We start from the raw sequence: 16700 nt of genomic DNA on the forward strand, positions 1-16700 counted from the left end.
CCATAGAAGACACACGTTATACTGAAGAACAAGCATGGATTACGCAGTTAGTCATCCTTTGTGCTTTGTGCGGACATACCCGTTACAGCGTCACACTTTGGGCACTAGTCTTTTGTAAATAAACAGGTTTTCACGATGAACGTTTACATCGTATGTTCATAAGGGTGGAAATCTGATCGGTTGCCATGCAACCGAACTGGGGTATTCAGCAGGTGAAATCAGATTGCTGTCGGATATCTGGTTACATGAATTCAAACATCTCTGGCCACTATACATGAAAAACACATCAAATACTGCTGTAAATCCTTGACTTGATACAGCAACAGTACAAACTCAAATCTGCAATTCGAACAAGGGAAAGATACTTGAAAAATAATATCCTGTCTTGACAGTCCTGGGATTACATTGGTGTAAAAGTCAAAATAGCTGTTAAAAGGGTATGTAAAAGAACCAATTAAAATATGTGATTACACAAGGTGTTTGCAAATTTGCAAGCAGCAGTACCGGCCATTCACAACACCTGTGTACTGTCCGACTCCATGGATTTTATGGTGAAAACAGCACCTTAACTTACGAAACAAGTAACGCCTTGGATCCAAATATTTTGTTTTGGAGATTTTGTCTATAGCAACTCAAGCTTGTCGTAACAGGCCCGTTTTTCCGACAAATATCAAAACTGCGTGGAACAATGCTCATGCTGTTGAACTTTAGATTGTACGATTTGTCACGGACGTTCATCAAATAGCTTGATCGGGGAGCGGCCTTTAACAAAAACGGAACAAAGAGGATGCTATAGTTTATATAACTATGTTGTACTTGTATATGATAACCCAGCTTGGAATCTCTTAGAACTGTCCGTCCACTGATCCACCCATCCATCCAGTATGTTGATCCACTTCACACAAGTAGCAGACCTGAACGGAAACTGCTTGTGTGCATGCTTATTCTAAATATGTCAAGCAGCCTAACCTTTCCTCGGGAGCAGACCATGGTCCCCAGTATGGTGATCTACCTTCAGTTGTTGGAGATCTATAGCCTGTTTTTATATTGCTTTGTCCAGATAGTGATATTAATTGTAACTTTCCACGCTAGTTTTAATGATAACTGTGATGTTCTAGTTCTTTTACTGTCCTTTGTCGACAGGTATTTATAGTAGGCATATATTTCTTTTCAGTAATAAATGTTCTCGTCATGATATGGCTGAAACATTGCCAAAACATTGCCAGTGTGACGTTAAATATTCACTCACTCATTCACTCACTCACTCACTCACTCACGCATGCACTCACTCACTCACTTAGGCGCAGAACATAATCAGTACGCCATGTTTAAAAGTCATTCTTCGGGATAGCCGAAATAGGCTAATTGCTAGACCAGATGGCAAGACTCCCTGAAACTGCCATCGGGACACTTGTTACCTGGCTTCTGGAATAACATGCTATAATCCGTAAAATAGAATGGCGAATTCCTTTCGTCAATGACCAACGTGAACAAAATTAGTGCCAAAAACATCCATCAACTATCCCTCCTCACTGTAAACTCGAAGAAAATGTTAAAGTGATGTTTTATTAGTTTATGAACGTTCTGTTTATGATGTTCTCATAAAGGTGGGTCACTACTGATGTAAACATAGGTTTTTTATTATTATTACATATTTGTCCAGTCTGTTTGCTGCACATCACATGCTCGTTACACAGTCTGCATTATGCAAGGGCTGGGGTCGTCATTGACAACCCACCATCCGCCTTGAAACACTCTCCAGTCACAAAGGCTGCTTTATCCGAGGCTAAGAAGGCCACAATCTGACCAATTTCTTCAGGGGTACTCGCTCGACCAATTGGCGTTGCCTTGATCACGGCACTCTCCATCTGGAACAGTGTGAGTGAATGAAGCAATGCCATTTATTTATCCTGTTGGGCTGGCTCTTTTCGAACACCAAACTGATTTACATTTATTTCGAGACCTGTGAAAATTCAGTTAGAATTGGTGTTCAGCTTTCCATGCTCTTCCTGAGAAACGATTAGATTGATGCTCAAGATGTTGATCGCTGGATTGTCAGGTCCAGACTTTATTATTTACAGACTGCCGCCATATAGTTGGAATATTGCTGAGAGAGGTGCTGAATAACAATCAGCCACTACGAGATTTCTCGGACAAATAACATGTCGGCTATGTATTAACAGCACCTAAGTATGACCCGAAGGCCAAATATCTAACTTCAGTTGCTGACAATGTATAGCCCGATGTCATATTGTGATGTTTTGAAATAATATAACATTTACACTGAAGTCAAACTAGTTTTGAATCGATTTGTGAAGATTCTAGTTATGGTTGTTTTGTATTGCATGGAGTAATAACAACGGCACGGTCATACTGACCTCCAACTGTATATTCTGCTTTAAGCGGCTCAACCACATGGCGCGATACAGGTAACACCCACTGAGCATGCGTGGTTCCAAAACGTTGTTGTTAGCAAATGTAGGATCATGGCCGAAACGAATATGTTACAATACTGTCCTTCGCAGACAGGTTTTCTAATAAGTGTACATATATTTATCCTTAGTACACAGCGTTTTTGCTATCACAATATGGCTGAAATACTGGCGATATGACGTTCAATTATCATTCACTCACCCGATGACCAAGTTCATTTTCAATATATGACAACTGTACATCAAGGGTGTTCACATTATTGATTCTCTGTTTACCTGCTGGATGTGTAGCATAAATACATTACCTGGGCACATTCTTCTTTCGATAACTGGCGAGTCAGTATTTGAGTGGATATGTAACCAGGGCTGAAACATTGAAATCAACACTGTGAATAGTAAAATCTTGCCAAATACAACAGCAACAACAAAAGACAACTAATCTGTCAGTGCACACAACCACTATCAACTGTAATAATGTGTTTAACAGTCCGACAGAAAGTGTTCACCTGCGTGTAACCAAAATGCCGAATGATGTGTTGATTTAATGGTTTTGAACTACTTCTTGTTTACCAGTTCCAACTTCCTGCTTCCTGAGCTGAACGTGTGCATGCATGGAGTGATCGATGCTCTAACGTTATAAGACTTGTGACATGTCTGGTTACAAAATAGATAGTATTGACTCACCCTTAACAAACACAATAATCATAACTAAATGGAAATATATGTGAAAAAAGACACGGTGAGTATTAGTCAGATCAGTACAAAGGCAATAAACGGAATTTTAATGAATCAAAATTAAAACGTTTCCATCGATGTTTAATCATCCTCCTCAACATATGCACACATCCAACATTAGCGGACTAAAGCAAGTCAACAGTACTTTCTAGTATTACATTTCTGACGTTGAATAAATAATAATACAATAATAATATAATAATAATACAATCACAACAAATGAAGTTACATGTGCCAGAAGACATGCTAAATATTATTGATATCATTGTATAGATAAAAACAAGTCAACATTCCTCTCTGCATACCCGTTACCGTTCTTTGTGTACTTACTTGACTGCATTCACGCGTACTCCGTGTGAAACCATTTCTGTAGAAAGAAATTAAGATGTTTATTTGCTTACTATTAAGGTAGCTCAGGAATATTTTATCATTTTATTTTATGCCTTCTGTGGCAGGTATAGCTCCTTCTGAACCATCTTGGTGGGTGATATAGAGTGCTTTTTTTCATCTGACATGTTTAAAGGTCACATGCAACCAAAAATTCCCTCGAAACGAAGCAGCCGCGATAACGAACCCAGTCAGAGCGTGTGAGCGTGCTTACAAGTGTAACGGAGCCTTTTCTTTGGCTACTGGTTCATTTGCAGATACGCTTTGCCGGCTCTTTGATTATGGCGTAGAAGTCCGATTGGTGTTAATTTCAAATTGGATGCGGTCAATGATTGAAGTTGTGCATTGCATATTGTCATTAGCAGACAGGCAGGCAGACATATAGGTGTGCGTTTTCTGCGCGACAGAGTCTGCTTATCACAATCAACCTAATTTGCTTGAATGTAACGAGTAGATTATTTACTTGTGTATACAACCAAGATAAGACTACTGCTCAGGACCTCATACTCCGGACAGGCATACTGTTTCAAGCTCCGAGAACCTATTCACTGCTCGTGCGTCCCTATTGCTGGCGGCAAATTAGTGAAATGTTTGAACTCCGATTTGGCGGGCTTTTTTTCACTTTGTATGTTGGATTGGCATTTTTGATGATTTGTTTCTGTAAGTACATACCAAAAGGTGTCAGAATCTGCAAAGTTTTGTTTTACGTTGCACGTGACCTTTACGAATTGTTTTTCAAGAGTTGTTTGTGCCAATACGTTATTATATATCAAATGACTGATTTGGTTTAAAGCCACTGTCATATTTCAGAAGTTCAGTTTCTGTACAATGTCAAAAGGAATCCTAGTATAGTATTTTCCCCCTACAAATGAAATCGTATGACCTTTTAACTATCTACCTACCTACAGAAAAAATCCTTTCGAGTATAATGGAGTGAGTGACAATCCAGTGACCAACAACATGAGCATCGATCTACACAATTGGGAACCGATGACATGTGTCAGCCAAGTCAGCGAGCCTGACCACACGTTCCCGTTAGTCGCCTCTTACGACAAGCACAGTCAATTTCTACGGGTTGCTGAAGACTTATTCTACCCCGGAACCTTCACGGGTCTGGAGTATAATGGATGTAAAGATGGTTTTGAAGTGGCAGTTACAAAGTAAATTGCGTAACCTATATCATGCATACATTTCCTTTGCCTTGGCTGGATTGCAAATAATGGAAATGAAGGATTTTGCTAGGTGTAGTTACATGTACAGCGTCTTGTCAAAATTCGAATGCTCTGTTACAGTCAACGATTAATGAATGCCTCATCAACAACGGTCTGCACAGCAACCTCTATCACCTCACATGGGTAGGCTACACATAGTTGTCGGAGACGTTTTCGATTTTTACCATGTGCAAGATATCTTGTATATGTGTCCAAGGCCGCCTTCGACATGACGTAGACACCCACTCCCGGAACCTGCATGGGAGGAAAGTTTGAGTTGAACGGTCTTTGCATGGCAGATGGAAGTAACTGATTAAGGTGGGGTTTTTTTTAGATTTTTTTCTACAGTTCTTACAGGTATGTAAAACAACGAAGGGGCCATCAGGATAAGATCATGTAATGACCCAAAATATTTTTATTTATTTATTTCTTAAACCTGAGAAAATCAGACTGCATCTGAGATTGGGTTTTCAAGTTTTCAAGGTACCATTAACTGAACACATGTAATCACCCTCTCTTATAAGGTGTACTTCTAGATGTAGATATATGGGGTAATGATAGAAAAATTGTGTACATTGGACACAACCAACAAACCATGGAACTTGGCAAAAGGAGGCAAATGAAACTTGTAAGGAGGCATTACAAGTTGACATAACGTTCCCTCGCTTTCTTTTGAGTCTCTCAACAACAAAAGAATAGAAACTTAAATAGCCATTACTTATTCTTCATTTAATCACTCTACACTCACTTTCGTCACACCTGCCCTTTAATGTGTGATATGCATGACTTATTTTTAAATGGACCAACTATGAAGGGGATTCGTATTGTGAATCAGACTCACAATTGTACTCGTGCCGCAAGTTGAAATATTAACCACACATCCTGAAACAAAAAGAAATGTTAAACCTTATATCGACTGGCGCACGTAACATCCTACTGAAGAAAACAGAAAAATATTTTATTAGATTTTCACATGTTATTTGTAGGTAGTTGGAAATGTTTTTGTTATCACCTATGTTGAGTACTCAATATGTTCTCAGCAATCATATCCTTCCTGTGGAACAATGTGTGGCTGCAACACCAAGCATATCCTCCTGTTGAAACATTGTTTCGACCTAAATCGTGAGGCGCTTTGATGTTATTGTCTTCAAAAATCACTCTACTTTAAAAATAATGCCAGGTCTAAAACTTCCTATGGCAATACTATCCACTCCAACTCGCTCACAAGAAAGTACCTTTAGATTCAATCAAATACGGTGCAACTAACTGTGTCAAAAACACAGGTGCCTCCAAGTTGACGGTCATCACACTGTCGTACACCTCTTTGGTCACCGATTGCAGCGGGCCTGGACCTGCGATCCCAGCATTGTTCACCTACAAACGGTCAAAAGATACCACAGCTGCTTGCTGACTTTAACAACCAGCAATTTGAGAACATATTCCCGAGAAACGTGTGGTTGATAATAGGAGCATAGGTTATGACATGGTATCCAGCAGGTATCCAGTGAACATTCGATGTCTTGAATGGCATCAAACCCATACATGTTGAACTTATTGGATCAGGGTACCTCCGTGTAATCAGTGGATTATTTTACGTCACAGAGGGTAAAAAAGGACATGACCTTACAACCTGTACATCAAAATGGAATTTTATTAACAGTCAGTTAGCGTGGGTTACGACATTTGCAAGATAGATCTGTAACTAGGCAAATTTTGTAAAGATGATCTACTACTGGCTGCATGTCTTATTTGCGTATGTAAAGCTTTTGTAAAGAGGAGTTTGAAATTTTGAAAAATATTTTTTCCACCCTCATATTGTCATTGGATAAATGCCACTTGAAATGTTTGTTCGTGTTTTAGACATAAATCATAATGCTATTTCCTTTCTGTACGATTTACGTCTGTTGTTCTGAATGTTATAAAACAGAGAATCTTTCTGAATTCTTTTAATAACTCTTGCAGGGGCTGGATACTTTCCAAATGTAAAGTTATTTCATTTTCTACCATCCAGGATTCTGCACAAGGTTTTAGGAATGGGTGTACATTTTGAGAAGGGCATTGTCCAGACATATAACCTTGTACGATTTGTGTTAAAAACATCTCAAACCTATTAAGGGTTTAAGAAGCTATGCCTAATTTATATGTCATCAACAACAGTCGACTAAAGCAGTCAAGATCGCGAATAAAACATGGAAAATGAATAGAAATGGCCCAAGTACTGATTGCCGATCCCTGATGGGAGTACATGAATTCTTTTCTCAGTCTGTTATGATTTGGCAGCGAACAGAAATCTCTGATTTGTGACATTATGCATTTTTCCAAATTGTATCATTACAATATGGATCAATATGAAATCTACAAAGCACGTGGTGGAGAAGTGATGGGCAGTAACCTTTATTTATCACGAGAAGAATGAATTAGCTTAAGAGTGGCTGACTGGTGCTTGCGCCTTGTAGACACCCCACTGCATAACATTATCATTGGCTTTATCACTGGTTTTGCTATTTTTGTGCTGTCTTTGCATACGAGCCACTGTAAAATGGGTGGTTTTATCAAGACACTACACCGTCAGTTTCAAGCAATATGTTCAGCTGCATCTGTGGCGGATTATCTAAAAAAACTGAAATATTGCATTTTTTTCTTTCTGGTGGTACAGAAGGTATGCCCGCCCAGCCCTTCTAATGTAACTGCATATTCTCACCAGTATGTCTATTTTTCCGAACTTCTTGATAGTTGCTCCCACCAGAGTTTTTCTAAAAGCATCCTGTGTGACGTCACCCACGTTTGTGAGAACATCCTGAAACGGAAAGTAAACACGCCATTGAAAATAATTATATCTTTATGGAAAAATATTATTTGTTTCTATTCAGGTTAGAGGTAACAAACAAACTAGCAAACATAATTAAAACACAATTTTCACTTATTCATGACATATATGTATAATATACAAAGTTAACTGTGAAAAACAAAACGAACAAAAATATAAGCGTAACCTCGCGAATCAAAAGTGCGATATTTGTACTTGGGTTTCATCTCTCGAAACGAAACACCCTGGAGACCGAACCCGGTCAGAGCGAGTGACTATGCACTCAAGTGTAAAGAAGACTTTTAATTGGCTGGTTCATTTGCCGATACGCAGAAACTTATTGTGTGTATATAGAGACATGTTTGGTTGGCATTTAGAAGTATGGTGAGTAATTAAAAAGTAAGATTATTTATGGATGACACCTTATTTATTGTATATATGATGCGACGTTTCGGTATGGATCCATATACCGTTGTCAAGCAAGAGTGATAACGATATAAAATCCATATCGAAACGTCGCATCATATACAATTATAGAAGTTGTTATCCATATTTGATGTATATAGAGATGCAGGGTTTTGTAAATGCATGCTCTGTGCATTTTCTTCCGATCCAATCAACAAATGCTGAGATATACTAATATGCGAAAGACTACTTGGCTGAAAACTGTCGTTCGTCCAAGTACAAAGCAGAAACTTGAAACTGACAATCTGAGTTTGCTCCGGTTTCCGTCCGACCCCGTCATCCGGGAAGTAAAGATGCACTAACTGTTTGTTTGCAATCCACAAATATAATCAAATGTCCTGTGTACAAGTATCACACCTGCCTGTCTTTGGGGGGGGGAGGGGGGGGGGCAATCTTTTGAACTGCGATTTTGCGTGCTTTTCTCCATCGTGTTGTTTTTCAACTTAATAAGATGAGTTTGCATTTTTGATAATTTGGTTCTGTAAGTCCATACCGAAAAGTATCAGAATCTGCAAAGATGTGTTTTGCTTTGCATGTGACCTTTAGGGAGTTAACACTCCGACAGTATTCGCAACATTTCTTGCTGTACTCTGTCAAGGTCCGTCAAAAGGACACGACTGGCAGTCATCAGGACACCTGGGACCATGTGTTTATGAACTGATGTTTGTGAGTACATCCTGAAACGGGCAGTTAGCACCATATTGAAAATCATTTATTCTACATGCATGTGAACTTCTTTTATGTGCCATTGAGGAAATTAGCTAAAGGTTAGTTAAGGAATTAACTGGCAGTCAGTCTTGACACCTGGGGTACTACGGACCATGTGTTTATGAAAAGATGGGCATAGAATTAAGGGAATGAGAATACAGATGGCTTTCTACATGAGTTCAAGATTTCTCTGTTGATTTCTATTTACGATCGACGCTTCGGTCTTGCAGTTCTTGGCCACTTCCTCCAAATTGTTCTGGTTCCTGCCAGTCAGTGACAGTTTGGCGCCTTCTCTTGCAAACACTGCTGCAATTCCTGCTCCAATTCCTGAACTGGAACCTGAAGGAGTGAGTGAATGAGTTTGATTTAAACTCGCTCGCCCATGGGCGAACAGTGACCAGTGGACAGGCCCATGGGCGAGAGTGTTTAATTTCGTCCAGAATAAATGTTTTACAGGTTGTAAATGAATGAAAAAATGTTAATAAGTATCATGACACAAATTTCAGCTTGTTGTGACTTGACTCTGCTAAAAGACAGCGATTTTAAAAAATCTCGCCCATGGGTGAAAAACATACTGGCCCAAGAACAAGAATAATTACTTTCATTGAAAATACATGTTTTTTCCATGCTTTGCAGTTTTTAAATAAATGAATGTGTACTTATTAGTGTCATGACACGAAATTAAGCTTATTTTGACTTAATTCGGCTAATTTAGAGTGATTTTTTAAAACGTTTCGCCCATGGGCGAAAAACATTTGGCCCATGGGCGAGAATATTTACTTTTACTCAAAATACATCTTTTCCAATGTTTTGGAGGATGTAAATGAATGAAAGTACATTTATGAGTATCATGACAGAAATTTCAACTCGTTTTGACTTAATTCCTCTAAATGAGAGCAATTTTAAAAACTCTCGCCCATGGGACAAAGACATTTTGGCCCATGGGCGAGAATATTTGCCTTCACTCAAAATACAGCTTTTCCTGTGTTTTGGAGGTTGCAAATGAATGAGGATATATTTATGAGTATCATGGCACAAATCCAACTCATTTTGACTTCTGCTAATTGAGACCGATTTTCAAAGACATCTCGCCCATGAGCGGAAAACATTTGGCCCATGAGCGAAAACATTTCCTTTTCACTCCATCTTTTCTAATGTTTTGGGGGATGTAAATGAATGAAAGTGCCATTATGAGTATCATGACACAAAATTCAACTGATTTTTACTTAATTTTGCGAATTCAGGGCGAATTTTTAAAAATATGCCAGAATAATTACTTTAACTCAAAACACATCTTTTCCTGTGTTTTGGAGGTTGTAAATGAATGAGGATATATTTATAAGTATCATGGCACACAATTCAACGCATTTTGACTTAATTCCACTAATTTGTAACAAGTGCAAGAATCTGACCTTCCACTTAAATTGTCATAGGTTTTTTTATTATTATTATTGTCTTGGAGGTTGTAAATTTATGAATGAAAGTGTGTTTATAAGTATCATGACAAAACAAAAATGAAATCATTCCGGTCTTAATTCGACTAATCTCGCTCGTGCATCGACCTGAACAGATATTACATGAACAGACTTCATGAATGATTTTCAAGTTCTAATCCACACAATGATTTCCACTTTTTCAGCATTCTGACTTGAGACAACTGGAACTGTTGATCTGCAGTCTTTCAAACTTCATTTTCGCGAGATACATTCTCCCTTTTAACCATTTCTCAAAATGAACATATATAACCGTTTACACAAAGGTATCTTCCCGTAGAATAAGTAGGACGAAACGTGAAGTATAGCAGCGCATTTGCCATAACTGAAGTTTGTTAAAATGACAATGAAAACTGTCATTTCCAACATTCACCTTGCAAGAAACTAAATAACTCATTACTAATGGAAGGAGTGAACTGAAAGTCCATTTTATTGACTGAAGTCACTGATTGAACTCGCTAACATCGATTCACTTACATTCTGGTACACGTGTCTCATTTCGTTTCCTGAGGACACACATTTTACTTTTTTTATAGAAAACCCTTGTCTAATCCCTTAAAACAACGCCGTTGTCACTACACCAAACGATTTTGACCTCGACCCAAAACAAAGGTTTAACTTACAGGACTACCCCGTAGACATCCCTTTCTTGATAACGAGTTTAACAGCTACGCCGAAATGCTGCTTACCTTATAAGAAGTTGTATATCCATAGAACTTTCTCTGGTTTTTTTTCAAATTATCATGACCTGAACAGATATTACTTTGTCAGAGACTTCATAAGTGATTTTCAAGTTCTAATCCACACACTGATTTCCACTTTTTCATCATTCTGAATTTTATCTCAGTTTGTTGAGTATCTCAGCATAACTCGCAAAGACAATGAAAACTGAACGGAACGATGACGCTGTCTGTTTCTTCAGCGTTCACATACGTAATTTCCGCAAAGCGCCTACGACAATTTGCGCCGAAAAAGTCGTGTCTCGTCCTCTGGTCTTGTTTATTGGAGTAAAACAGCTGCCGCTTTCAAGCGTATTTTACTTGTCATATACACAATTCATCCATGGATCACATTAGGTCATTAGGTGACACCAGCTTTGAAAGGAACAGGTGTTCGTGAGTGAATATGGATTAAAAAGACTGATTGCGCAAGACGTGCAGCCAAATATCTCACATTCAAAGGAAATCTCCAATTGATTGTCTTATAAGGCGTCGAGCTGACCAGTTGGTTTGGGTGTTGTGTATAAACCTCCTTTGCAAGAACTTTGTCAAGCATACCTGCTTTGTCCTTTTGCAAGACCTGCACATATTAGTCTTTGAAAGACATTGACATTTATGTGCATGTGCTCTGGAAAACCTTGTCCGGCACGATATTCCTTCCAATTTAGTTATTGTGTGCATGCTGTGTTTCAATTTTGGAAATGTGCTTAAAACATATTTTGATTCTCAAAGAATCTGGTTCGTTTAGCAAGCAAAATATTGCTTTGATTAACACTTCACCAGTACTGTACACTATTACAGAATACATAAAACCGGATACACAAAAACGACAAATTATAGCATTGTGATTATATGGGGTTATAGGAGTCCCTTTTTATCCACCGAACCAAGTCCTACACGCCCTGATGGGGTGTGGATTCGGGGGAGGGGGTAACGGAGGAGATGACCAAGCCAAGGAAGTACTCCATACGCTATCATGGTCTTCCTTACTGCTTGAAGATTGACCTTTTCACATGTGGTCTTTGATGACTTCGGTGAACGGACAAAAAAGAACTTATCCACTGTGAAAATCAGAAAATAGTTGAATCCGTCGTCCACGATTGTATCATAAAACACAAAGCTTGATTTTTAATTTTTTAACAGGAAACTAATTAACTTGTCAAAAACCTTCTCACAAATGTTCAGTGTTTCTACAAAGAGCTAGTCAGACACAACAAACCGTAACTCTATTTTTCATGTTTACTTATATGATAGTTGTATTTGACGTAATGATATGTACGCATGTTATTATATGATAGTTCATATGGATGACGACACACGCTTCATTTATATTTTGTATTATATGTTGTATGGGTGAGGTACTGTAAAGAAATTCACCAGTCCCAATCACAGTTACAAAACACACAAAAATACAACAACATGGAGATGTATGGAGAAAACAGAGACATATGGAGAACAGCATTGTCAAAACTGAACAGAAATCATTCCTTCTATTGGTGAAGGCCGTGTGGGATTAGTTAAACAAAGAAATCTAGTCGACCATGCCTCATAATCCTCTTACTCCTTAAACAAACAACTTGTCTGGACTGTCTAAAATTGAATTTAAAATTTTGTAAATTCGACGTTTCGGGTATTACGTAAGGCGTCAGGCGTCAACACTACGGCGTTCGACGCTCCGGACATGAAGGAAAACAAAATGCGTTATACAGTACAGTAATGTGGTCACTATGAGCGAAGTAGACAGTCTGATGAGCACAGCTCATTACGGAAATCTCTTGTCTTTGAAGCTGGTCGTTGAGACGCTGAAGCCTTCTGTCAAGTTCTTCTTTATTGTGGCCACTGTGTTACAATATGCAGTTTACATTGCCCACAGACCCTCGATTCACGATGATGCCAACTTTCTCGACTACTGTTCGTGCGACGACTATCATTCAGGAATTGGTTCCACAGCTCATTCTTTCACCGATGTCTTTGTGTATGTGTTTTAGCTCGTTAATTAGAGTAGACACGAGTCTTTTGCTATTCTCGGGCACAAGTTCTCCAAGGCAGTCGACGTTCCGGGTGTCATTAGAGCAGGGTTGAGCACTGTCACACTCCACTGCCTTTCGACAGTCCTGTTGTGTATCCACAGTCGGGTGAAAACCAAAAGAGGATACCACCATTCTCATCGGTGGATGAAATGGGACGAAGAAACCCCGCATACTCCTCATCACTTTGCTACACCGCATTTACCATAACGAATGTTTAAATATCACTTTATGTAAATAGAGCATCAAAACAAGCTGAAATCATGTATTATATTAACATGGTACTAACTATAGTCGATTCGAACCACTTCTTTACAGTTCACTGACTGCCGTGGATGCATGCTTTTCCCACGTGGCAGGGTAAAACGTAATGATCTATTCTCCCTCGCAAGGCCACGTGAACCAATCAGAAATGGACATTCTTAAATGGGGTAGGAGAAATGTGCCCTGTACGTTCTTATGAACCTTGAACTTTCAGGTACATTTCATCAGTTGTGTACAAATAGTGGTCTAGAGTAATGTTTCAAACACTTTAGTCTTAAATATGTATTGATGCAGGGGCTCCATATATGTTCTTGTTTACGTCCCGCTCGTCAAACGTCAAACTTTAAAACCCAAACAAAGCAAAAACAAATAAATCAATTAATTTAAACAAATAGATGGAATACTAAAAAACACCAAATTATGCACGCGACATTTAAAAGGATAGAGTGCTAAAGTGGCAAACCGGTAAAATATGTCAAGCTTCAAACTCAAAACTATTCAATCGTATTTTACACGATAAATCAGAATGGTCTCAATGTCATAATGCGGGTAGTTAAAGAATCAAAGCAAAATATTTGATATGTTTATGTACGATTTATTTAGCAAAGCCAGAAGAATCCCCGACAAACACGGCCGCTTCTCCTCAATATGCGGGTTTGTGAGAGTGAGGGTACTCCCTACAAGGCTCACTCCCATTAGTTAACAGGGTGTCCTCCCAATTCATGTATTTTTTACTCGATATGTACGGCAAATTAATTAGGCGATGTTGGTATGTCATGCCTGGTTGATTTCTCAGGATTAGGTGAACTGGGTATGGGAGAGTCCATATACTATGATCATAGGGGATTTAGCAACCATGTTGGAGTGAAAGAATGACAAAACTCTGTGATAGATTAATTAGTGTCTTTTTTAAGCATTATGAAAATGGGAATGGTAAATTAACACAAAATGCCCTATACCTGTCCAGCATGTCATACATATATGTATCATAAAATAATAATTTATCAACTGAATAATACATAAAAATACTCTTATGATTATGTATAACATCACATTTTAGTAAAAAGGTGCATGCGTTGAGCTTGTTAGATGTTTTATAGATTAATGGAAGAGGTAGAGAAGGACACCCCTACTTGTGAACTTGGGTGCAGAGAGACGCCACGGTTCAGTGGTTACAGCTATACGGCCTCCTGTGCTCTCTGCTCAGTATATTAAGGATGGTGATGTAGATGAAGGTTACGCAGGAAAAGTAGGTGATGTGGGTATACTACGTCAAGCAGCTGTGCAGTCAACCAGATAGTTTGTTGTTTTAACCTGTCTTACCATTGTTATGTCTGACCATGGAGACGATAACAAGCTGATGTTAACACATGTCATCTAACGATAGTTTTGCGTTCTTTAGCATGTTTTGGAAGGGATGGCCGTGGTGTAGCATTTATTCTTTCATTCATTCACATATGTACTTCTTTCTTTTATTATTTCTTTCTCATTCATTCACATATACTTCTTGCTCTTCATTCATTCATTGAATTTCGACTGATGCGGCTGATACAGTAAACTGGCTGAAGTACTGTTAAACGCAGCCGAAGTTCCGATGGAAACGAACCAGGTCACTGTGTGCATTGGAGCATGACGAGGCGCATACTAATTAGTACAAATGGTAAAGAAAACAAGCGAGTGACCCATCCCTGTTGTAGATTATTTCTGGTCTGACAAATAGGAGAATACCCCATAAAACCTCGGACGAAGAAAAGCCGGGACGGTCAAACGGGAATTACTAGAACTGGAGACCACATTATTAAAACGAAACATGCTAAATTGGGTAGGTCCACTTAAAACTACTAGGTAGGTACATATGGCGAATGTCAGTGGGATTGACAAGACATATTTCAATACAGTTCAAAGATCTCACAACACTGTTTATTAATGTGTCCCAGCATAGTCACTGGAGTTCGGTCACTCTTGATTAGGGCTTTCACAAATAACTTCAACTTCATAGACATAGCTTGAATTTTGTTATATTTATAGAAAACCTAAATTCAAAAGAATCTCAAGACTTAGTATTCTAAGTGTACTGTATATGTTGCTGGAAGTAAAGCTCTGTGTTCGGGACCCGTGAAGGTCCCGGGGTAAAATAGGCCTTCAGCAACCCATGCTTGCCATAAGAGGCGACTATGCTTGTCGTAAGAGGCGACTAACGGGATCCAGTGGTCAGGCTCGCTGACTTGATTGACACATGTTATCGGTTCCTAATTGTGCAGATCGATGCTCTGCGATGATTACTGGATTGTCTGGTCCAGACTCGATTATTTACAGATCGCCGCCATATAGGTGTAATATTGCTGAGTGCGGCGTAAAACTAAACTCACTCACTCACTCATCTGGTGGATAACCTCTAACAACATTAGCATACGGACATAAAATGCGGACATAGCACATAACTGATGGCCATTATTATTATGTGTCACCCTGGATAGGATCTATCATCTGGGGACAGGATGTGTCACCTGGGAAAGGATCTATCATCAGGGGGAAGGATGAAGTATTCCTGGAGTAGGATCAGGGAATGTTTAAACTGAGACTTCTTGATAATCTTTAAAAAGCTGGTATCCTGTACCTCTTGATAAACAAAACTGGTTCCTGCACTACCATCACGTGGTGTAGTTGTATATAGAACAGGTTGTTGAAAGCCACAAGGTCATTCAAGTAAGTGGGTACCTCAGGCTCAAACTGACGTTTATGGAAAGCACGACAACAAAGACATTATCTCCCTATTGAGTAACAGGTCTTACAAACAGACAACTTTGCACCTCACAGGAGTGCACAACCCGACGTTTACACATGATTTTCTGCATCAACAAGGTGTCTTTTATAAACTACACGTCTGTCTTGGACATGGCGTGGATGCCCGTTTGGTAGCTGAGCTATTGTTAATCATGAATTTTATCAACTATTTATATCGCCTTACTTCGTGCACAGCTGGCTTCCTCCAACAAATACATAGATCTTTCTTGTTATTCCCGTTTATGCATACCACGGAATTGTTGCTAATCCCTGTTAGATACGTTTAGGTCTTTTCTGTGATAAATGACTTCCACACTAATTCTTTCCCTGTTCCACCTGCGCTTTGAGCGTTCACTAAGTGGATTATAGCGCATACCAAATGGCCATTATCATTATTATTAGATGCGGATCCTGCACAACACACACTAATCTCACCTGTTATAAGTGCTACTTTCCCTCTCAATGCCATGACAACGGGAACTGACTGATCCAGCTTATGCACCTTCTAGTTACAATTGTTCGTTTTTCACAGCAACGAGGTTCTTTAATATATCTCTACCGCCTCAACCGGCGAAGTCACATGGATCTATATGTTTTTTGCCTGTGCTGGGGTTAAATACACTGTGTTATTTTTGCCTCAGCTTGACACCAAAACCTGATTCTCCACCG

The 16700-nt window shown here is 39.0% G+C and overlaps 1 protein-coding gene across 1 annotated transcript; it reads right to left on the reverse strand.

Moving 5' to 3' along the window:
- Positions 1-1703: 1703 nt before the first annotated feature.
- On the reverse strand, positions 1704-16500 carry LOC137282532 (uncharacterized oxidoreductase MexAM1_META1p0182-like). The gene is made up of 9 exons (XM_067814290.1): positions 16467-16500; positions 8953-9083; positions 7467-7562; positions 6001-6139; positions 5607-5647; positions 4951-5020; positions 3498-3534; positions 2738-2798; positions 1704-1868 (listed from the first exon to the last, which is right to left on the reverse strand). The coding sequence occupies exons 1-9, from the start codon at positions 16498-16500 to the stop codon at positions 1704-1706; spliced, it is 774 nt and encodes a 257-aa protein (XP_067670391.1).
- Between the last annotated feature and the right edge of the window lie 200 nt (positions 16501-16700).

The sequence above is a fragment of the Haliotis asinina genome, chromosome 4 (assembly GCF_037392515.1).
Source record: "Haliotis asinina isolate JCU_RB_2024 chromosome 4, JCU_Hal_asi_v2, whole genome shotgun sequence".
Lineage (NCBI taxonomy): Eukaryota > Metazoa > Mollusca > Gastropoda > Lepetellida > Haliotidae > Haliotis > Haliotis asinina.

Excerpts from the sequence above, each read along its gene's own strand:
- LOC137282532 (XM_067814290.1), bottom strand. The coding sequence starts at position 16,500 with ATGGCATTGAGAGGGAAAGTAGCACTTATAACAG. Across the intron at positions 7,563-8,952 it reads GCAAGACCGAAGCGTCGATC|GATGTTCTCACAAACGTGGG; the intron begins GTAAATAGAAAT and ends TTTCCGTTTCAG. Across the intron at positions 2,799-3,497 it reads GTACGCGTGAATGCAGTCAA|CCCTGGTTACATATCCACTC; the intron begins GTAAGTACACAA and ends TCAATGTTTCAG.